Here is an 8,547-nt window from a genome sequence, read left to right as displayed (position 1 = left end):
TGCGCGCGGCGCAGCCCCCCCACAGCCCCCCAAGACTACATTTCCCAGAAATCCCTGCGGGGTGCCGTGCCGTCAGACGGGAGGGGGTGGGGGAGGGGGGGGAAAGGCAGCAGTTGGCGGGACGCTGAGGAGAGGGCAAGAGGGGGCTGGCAGCAGCTATGGCCTCGCTCGTGAAGAAAATAATCAGCACTGCTAAGGCTCCTGCTGCATTGGGTCCCTACAGGTATGCCTTAGCGAGAGGGAGCAGGTCGCTGGAGGGGGGCGTCTGTCAGGCAGCCCTGGGGGCTGCGGTGAGGGTGCCCACCCCCACCCCCCCCCGCCCCGACCGGGGACCGGTGTCCTCCCCAGTAACCCCCCAGGGACACCTGAGGCCCTATAGCACGAAGGGGTCTGCAGTGCTAGCGGCAAACTGCAGCCTGACTGGGGCGGCGGGGAGTCCTAATCGCTTTAGGTGAGGTTTTTAACACGTCCCTCGAAAAGTCAGTTTGGGAAAATAATTCTGAAATTAGTGATGAGCACTGAATGAAAAAACCGCAGGAGAAAGAATGATTCCTCTCAGGGAAGAAATGCTTGCCTAGAAGAAAGCACGTTGCATAGGGAAGTGAGCAGCGAATGCCGACTGGAGGCGATGGAAAGTGGAGGCTGAGCCCGACCCAGGACGTGCCTTGGCAGTTGGAGAGTTCACTGCATGGGAATTGCAAATCTCATCTTATTTTGAACGTGACTGCCAGCAGGTTATAAATGCTTTTCAGTCTAAAAACTAACTGCTGTAAAAATATATAAGACCTTGTTCAACGTTTTCACAAGTTGTTCCAAATGTAACTAAAAAAAAGATCCCAATTTTAATTTCATAAAGGTTTCTCTTTGCTATTTGGGTATGAAAAAATGTTCAATAACTATAGTAGACTATCATAGCTAAGGTGCTGAGGGATTTTTACCAGGGCATTTTCTAAGAATTTTTACTTCTGCATTCAGGCTTTGTTTTCCCAATATAAACATAGACTCTCTTGGTTTAAACTTTTCTACTGGTAGCATCCGAGTGCCTTCCAGGTGTGTTCTTGTCTCCATCACTTTGAAACTGAACTTCCTGAACTTCAAACTGTGTATTCTTTATAGGAATTATAAAGGAAGAGAAATACAAAGTGTAGAAGTAGAGAGGCATGACATGAAGGTTAATTTCTGTAAACAATAAACTATTGGTGGATTGCAGCCAGGGGGGCTGGCATTGCTTGTAGTTAGGAGAACATCTAACACGTGGGAAGGAAGGCAACAATTCTTCGGTTGCAAACAAATGCCACTGGCCTAGCCTTCAACATAGCTCTCCACTTCTGTTGTGGATAAACTGCACTCCAACATTTTGTGCTTATTGGTAGTTCTTGATGAAATACTGCTTATTGTGCAGCCTGTTAATTGTATGATGGGTCTAACATCAGTAAGTTTATCACTAACTTAGTTTATCAGGTTTCAGGAAACTTGTCAAAGTCCAGTAAGCAAAAGTTGCACAAGAAATAACTGCTACATCTCTGCTGTGGAGTGTGAGCATGGTAACAGAGGAACGAGGGCTTAATATGGAATGAAGAATTGGGATGTATGGGCTGCATTCCCAGTTCTGCTACAGCCCTTCAGTGTGATTTTTGGTGACCTATTTTTACTGTGGTTTTGTATTTTCTTTACTGCATCCAATTTCCAGTACCTTGAGGTAGGTAGGTAGATAGATATATAAAAAGGCACATATGTGTGAGTATGTATGTGTGTATATGTCTCTAATGCTTTTAAACTTTTTAAAAGGCACAGCAGAGATGCTGTTCTTGTATTTATCAATAATCATTTGTGTAAAGAAAATCCAATTAACTTTGCAGTCCTTGTCTTTAAAAAAGGTGCTTCTTAACACCATCTCTCTGATAAATGATGTTCTTCTAACATCATAATGTCCATCTAGTTATGCACTTAGGTATACTGAAACCTGAAAGACTTTAGGCACACAACTCAGATCTCTGCTGAATCAGAGATTAATGAGTAACTATGATTGACCCTAGTTATAGGATACATCGGCAGTTAAAACATGATTGGGGTTTGTGTAGTTGAAGTTTCTCTGATCTTCGCTCATGCATTTGACTGCAGTAGAAGTATATGCTTTAGCTGGTAAATTGTTAATAGTCTCAGTGAATGGAGGATTCCACTAGTAAGCATACCAAGAGAAGGAAGTTGAGGAGCAGAGAAGGAGACCCAATAAGACTGCTGCAGATGTTGATCTGGCAGTGGTATCAGAAGACTTCAGCTTGTTTTTTCCCCAATTATTTGTGATTTAGGACTGTCAGAAGGTCTCTGTTGGGATAAATGTTTCATCATGTCATTTGCTTATAATAAGCAGTACAAGACAATGTCTTTTTTTAGAGAGCTCATACCTTCTCGTTGCATGGTTGTCTGCACTTCAAATGGAAACGGTATTTTGTGGCCTGAGGGCCTATGCCTCAAACAAAGCAGGACATGGTAGAAAAGAAAATAACCAAACGCACGTACTTCTTTAATTTTCATACACACATTTTCTATCAACAAGACTGCATCAGCTAGAAAACTACTTCATTCACTAGTTTCTGTTCTTTAAATGGTGTAGTTTTGTGATTTACTCCAGTTTTGTTAGTTGATGGTAAAGAAAATGATGACCATGCAAGATATTTTACCATATCAGATAAATTACTGGCTATTTTTCCCCTTATGAAATTACAGGATAATGTAAGTCGGGGATAAAAGGAAAGATGGCAGTGATGGCACTGTTTGGATTGCCTAACTGTAATCATTTTATGGAGTCCCTAAATTAGGTTGGTCCCCTGTGAAGTCAATGGATTGAGACAATCCAACTGAGTCAATCTCAATTAAGAGATGTAATAAAAATGTTCTCTTTCAGAGTCCCTTTCTTTTTCCATTGACATTAAAGGGAAGCTAACCTCCTAATTTAGGTAGTTCAGGAAGGTGCCTAACTCTAGTTTGTGTAACTTGAGAGGCTTGTTGAACTGTCAAAACAATTTTCTTGTGGAATGGGAAAAGATAAGAAAAACAGTGTTAATACACCGCAAACACTTTCAAAAGAATATTTCTCTAATTTCTTTGCAAAATATTTTTAATCACCAGCTGAAGAGAAGTAAATTATGTCTCTTGCATAATGTTTGCTAGGTAGTTCAAGTCTTTGTTTTAATCTTTTAATCTCTTTGTGGTAATTAGAGACATTAATAATTGCCAACTCTACTTCAGCAAAAACACACCTGACATTTATATAAAAATGTTTTGTGAATTCTGCATTCTTCAGAATTAACCCAGCCAGCAGGTCATTCAGGTTATTTGGTGAGAGGAGAGTGATTGTTCTGGGAATGGAGTGATCAAGGTGGTGTGCTGACTGGCCAATTTTGTGACTCTGGAGGAATGCTGCCAGAGACCTAGTAGTACTTCACCTTACAGCTGTAACTCATTATCATGGTGCCTGTTTGAGAAGAAAAATGTTAAATTTTCTAATCAGCCCTCTTTTTTTTTTTTTTTTCCCCCCTTCATTGCTCTGCAGCTGAGATGTAGATGAAAGGTATTGTCTACTTCTCAAACTAGGATGGAATGTTTATCTGGGCAGGTGCAAAAAATGTGTTTATTTACTTTGCTTCCCCTCTGTGATATCTGCAGTGTGGAAGCTGTGTAGCTCAGTTTCATGTTTTGTTGCTGCACTTTTACCTTGTGTCTTTGTGAGAAAAAAAGGTTTATTTCCAAAAAAATGACCTATGTGCTTCCCTAGGTGGTCTAATCCCACCTCTCCCAAAACCATAAGGAGATTGAATGTATGACTGTGTGTACAGACTTGTGTGTGCATAACCTCAGGCCTCTATCTGTCTGAGGTATTATAAACTACTGAAGAAAATGTGAAATGTGCTTTCAGATAGTTAAATGTTTTGATGGGGAAACATTAAACCTAAAATGTCCCTTGTGTTTTCAGTCAAGCAGTGCTGGTAGACCGAACGATGTACATTGCAGGACAGATAGGTATAGAACCTTCCACCGGGCAACTTGTCTCTGGAGGGGCAAAGGAAGAAGCTAAGCAGGTAAGATGTCTTCTAGCAGTAGACTTGTAATGGAGTTGGCATGTGCTTAGTTAGACATGGACTTATAAGAAATTGAAGAGGTCTAGAGAGCACATTTCACATCCTTCAAGATGAAGGAGAAGCAGGAGGAAGTCCTTCCATCCTAACCCTGTCATTTTCTACCTGAACAACTTGGAGGTCAGGTGAGGAATCTGTATTTCATGTAGGAAAGTAGGAAAGGATCAGTGTTTGTAACAAAGGTTCAGATCCCAGTAAAAACCCTGCCTTGACTCACGGGAAGATTGTTCCCCCAACAGCAAAGAGGTGGTGTGAGGTAATAGGACGAGGTGGAGCTGCATCTTGCATTTACATCTAATGAAAGGTTTAATATTTGTGGTTTATTAGAAGCTCCCTTTTAATTTTTGACTTTGCTTACCCACTGAGGACTGTTGAAGATTTGCTGGGTGAACTTATACCATAGCATGGATGTAGCCAAGATACAACTCGTATATACTTACTTACCTGAAGACAACCCTGCTGATAGTTAAAAGATTTTTGTCTCATTTTTCTTTAGGCTCTAAAAAACATGGGAGAAATCCTGAAAGCTGCAGGGTGTGACTATGGCAATGGTAAGTGCTGCTGTGATGATGGCAAACAAGTGGTTGTTTTTACCTGGATTAAAAAAAAATAAATGAAGTGACCTTTAAAAAATTAAAAAAAAAAAAGCTGTTTGCTAAACATTCAGTTGGTATCAATAGCTGGAAGAAACAAAAGGAATCATGAGTCTGGGTTAAAAAATAAAAGAAATAAATCAACGTGCAAGTCTTTGTGATGGGTAACAATGGAACACTGCCTTTCACCAAAAGTTTCTGCTCATGGTACTAATATTTTAACTCTAACTAGGGAAGCTCAGGTATAGACAGAGCTGCAACTGACTACAGATATTTCAAGCACCCTATGCTTTGCTCCAGGCAAAAGCAGGTTTCTATCTATGGTGTTAGTATTCTAGGCACTTTCAATACTTTTTTGGGGGATGATTCTAACAGTGGAGCCAAACCAGGATTAATGCTGGCTTGGGCAGCCATGGGTAAAAAATTCTAGCATGGACTATATTTTCAGGCCTTTTAGGGACTTTTTTGGTAGCAGATATTACATATGATATAATCTATTGCCAACAGTTGGCTAAGAACAGCTTTTTTAATAGACCTGCTTATCAGTTGTGTGCCTCCTGGAAGAATTTTGCTTAGAATGAAATTTAAACCAGATATTTTCAGATATGGTCAGGAATGTCTAATTCCTTAAAGTTTTATTACATACTAGGTATTTGGATTTTTTAGGTGGTTCTCTAGGTAGTAGCTCTAGTGATCAATATCCATTTGCAAAACTTTTCAAAATGCTTAGAATACTTGAGGGAAATTTATGAAATAAAAGGAAGAAATGCACTGAAGATTTTGAACTTTTGTGTACAAGTCAGAGGTCTAAAATAACTTCAGTTATGTAATTTCTAGTTGTGAAGACTACAGTTTTGATGGCAGACATGAAGGACTTCAATGATATTAATGATATTTACAAACAATGTAAGTAGATCTTTTGTTTCTGTTTTACCAGTATGGCTTGTGGAACAAATTATGTTCACAGTAAGCAAAGCATTTTAATGACTCAGATGATGTAGTTCCAGATTCTTTAAAATTCCAGTAGAAATAAAGCAATTTAAAAAAATAAAATTTAATTTGCAAGCACCAGATCAAGCATAGCCTAATTTCTTGTGAATTTGTGTCCTACCATCCCACTAACTCACTGTCATGTGAATATCAGCTCCTGCTATCCCTATAGGTTGATCTTCCATGCCTTTTTAACTTGATAGATGCTGTGTTGTCCCTAATATAATTCTACTGTAGGCAGCCTTCAAATGCTTAATTTCAGATTTTGTATTTCCATTTCTCTAATGTCTATTTGTATCTTTGAATGATTTGTGGGTTACTGTTATGGGACAGGGCTCATTTTTATACAATGGTGAGCCACATTGCTCCACTTAACAAAAAATACCAGAATAATGCTTGCTTAATAAAACTGAATGTAGACTGAAAAAGGTGATTCCAATGAACCATATTGTGTAGAACAATTTGGGCAAGTATGCACAGAATTCCTTATTTACATGGCTTTTAATTAGATAGCAACATCTGGTCTTGAATGAAGTCTTTTATTGATGAGCTATCAACACAATCTTCTGCATGTCAAAATGTAATTGTGTGTGTGTTTAAGCAGGGTAAAAACAGACCAGCTGGATACTTAGTTACTTGTTGCCTCCTACCTGTAGTTCAAGAAAGCAGCTGTTGCTGTTCTTTGGCTGGACCCTGAAATTACCTTTTCTTAGCTTAGTGTTAACTTTCACTAGTAAAACTTCAATTTAATTATGCAAATTCATTGGAAGTGTTCAAGGTCAGGTTGGATGGGGCTTTGAGCAACCTGATCTAGTGAAAGATGTTCTTGCCTGTGGCAGGGGGGTGGGTTGGACTAGATGTTCTTTAAAGGTCCCTTCCAACCTGAACTATTCTATGATTCTATAAATTCAGCTCATATATCCTTACCAATACCCCCCCCCTTCCCACCCACCCCCTGTTCTTTTAATATCCTTGAGTGCCAGGCCTAATTGGGAATGGAGGAATAGGTCAAGGGCCTATTTTTCCTCTGCCTTCCCTTGATATAAGTAAGGCTGGCCCCCTGTTGACTTTATGCAAACCTGGGATATTTGCTCATGACACTTTTGGCAAGGGCCTGTTTTCCCCTTTTGCTCTTTTTGTGAAAGAGCCCTCTCCCACTCCCTGGTGTTTGCAATTGGATGATCACCATTTTGATTTAATCTTTCTTTTTCAGCCAAGTTGGTGCTAAGGCCATGCAGTGTCAGCAGAATGCAAGTTATCACTGGCCGCTAGATCACAACTGTAGCTGGCTTCTTGGTGATGAATGGTAGCTTGCTGAGATGTTAGAGAAGTCAGTGACCAAAAAAAACCAGCAAGGGGGAAACGATAGCTGGCACAGAAGATTATTTGACTTGTAGCCTTGAACCTAAACCTGTTCCAGTTACTGCATTTTATACGATTACTTTGAACTGTGTTTTATCAAGCAAAGTTAAGTGATTGGTGGACGTTTCTGTTTAAATTACAGTTTTCAAGACAAACTTCCCAGCCAGAGCAGCCTATCAGGTTGCTGCTTTGCCCAAAGTAAGTGTCGCTTTTCTGCCTATAAAAAAATATAATTTCTGAAATTCCTTACTTCTGAAGCATTCTAACAGCTTTTCTTATTCCGGAATAGCTTCAGCTGCAATAATTTTAATGAAGACTCTTAAGTATTTAGTTTTTTTCTAAGTATACCAGTCTTATTCCCACATATAAGAGACCTGAATAGGAGAGATACATTTCTTTATGGTGGAAGAGGGCTACAACACTGGAAATAAGGGGTTATGATACTTAAATAAGAGTAAAGTGAATTTTCAATATTACTTAACATTGCTAGATTAGATTATACTTCTGACAGTTGTATTACTCCCTCAAATGTCACTCTGTTCTTAGAAGCTTGTGTTATACATCCATTCTCTTCATAAAATAGATATATGAAATTCCTAGTACATTTCTTCATTGTTTTCTCACAGGGTGCCAGAGTTGAGATTGAAGCTATCGCTATTCAGGGACCCCTCCAAGATGCTTCAGCCTGACTATAAATAGAGACTGAATATCCTATGACAGCAGTTTTAGATTTAATACTTCTCCCTTACATCCTACTCCTACAATTGACTATCAGCATTTACATACAGTTGAAATCTAAACTTACTGAGGATGGGTACTTTCTTCTGGATTGTGGCCTTGGATCCTCTAAAATAGGAACTTACAGTGAGTTCTCTGCTGGCAAACCCTGAAACCTCTGGGAGTCCTGCTAAAATCAGCTGAGCTTGATTGCAGGACAGGGCCCTTACTTTGCGACGCTGACTGGATATTCAGATATTAAAGTACATGTTTGGGTGGATGTATGACAGTTATACTATGGGTGATTGGGACATGGAAAACTGTAATGATTTGTAATAGGTCTTTAGTAACAATTTTAAATAAGAACAAATTACAGAAATGGGAAAACAGAACACTTCAATTGTTTAGGGTATGTCTTGTGTTTTGGGGAATTTTTCTGTCTTTGTTTCTGAACTGTCTTAAGCTCTTTCTTTACAGAATATATTACTGTTGGGACTCACATTTTTTTCATATGGAAGTAATTGCTTAAGAAAGTTAATATTAATTTCAGAAAGAAGAAAATTATGCTTTTCAGAAGTGCTAACTTTATAAATAAGCTATAAATTAATCTCTGCCTGTAACCTTTTTCATAATCTTTTTCACAGCAGTTTAACTTTGACTGTCTTTTGATTTAAAACAAAACAAAAAAAAAACCACCAAAAAAAAAAAGTCCTGTTTAATGAGAATAAATGATAATTGCATCTGTAAAA

The 8,547-nt window shown here is 39.0% G+C and overlaps 1 protein-coding gene across 1 annotated transcript; it reads left to right on the top strand.

The window, feature by feature from the left end:
- Nucleotides 1–104: 104 nt before the first annotated feature.
- On the top strand, nt 105–8,547 carry RIDA (reactive intermediate imine deaminase A homolog). The gene is made up of 6 exons (XM_049825367.1): nt 105–223; nt 3,974–4,079; nt 4,633–4,687; nt 5,567–5,635; nt 7,224–7,279; nt 7,708–8,547. The coding sequence occupies exons 1-6, from the start codon at nt 159–161 to the stop codon at nt 7,768–7,770; spliced, it is 414 nt and encodes a 137-aa protein (XP_049681324.1). The 5' UTR covers nt 105–158; the 3' UTR covers nt 7,771–8,547.

The sequence above is a fragment of the Accipiter gentilis genome, chromosome 2 (genome assembly GCF_929443795.1).
Source record: "Accipiter gentilis chromosome 2, bAccGen1.1, whole genome shotgun sequence".
Taxonomy (NCBI): domain Eukaryota; kingdom Metazoa; phylum Chordata; class Aves; order Accipitriformes; family Accipitridae; genus Astur; species Astur gentilis.
This window is presented reverse-complemented; position numbering and strand designations above follow the sequence as displayed.

Bases quoted from the DNA above. Each gene is read 5' to 3' on its own strand.
- RIDA (XM_049825367.1), top strand. From the start codon at position 159: ATGGCCTCGCTCGTGAAGAAAATAATCAGCACTGCTAAGGCTCCTGCT. The intron at 224-3,973 runs GTATGCCTTAGC...TTGTGTTTTCAG, and splicing joins GCTGCATTGGGTCCCTACAG to TCAAGCAGTGCTGGTAGACC. The intron at 5,636-7,223 runs GTAAGTAGATCT...TTTAAATTACAG, and splicing joins TAATGATATTTACAAACAAT to TTTTCAAGACAAACTTCCCA.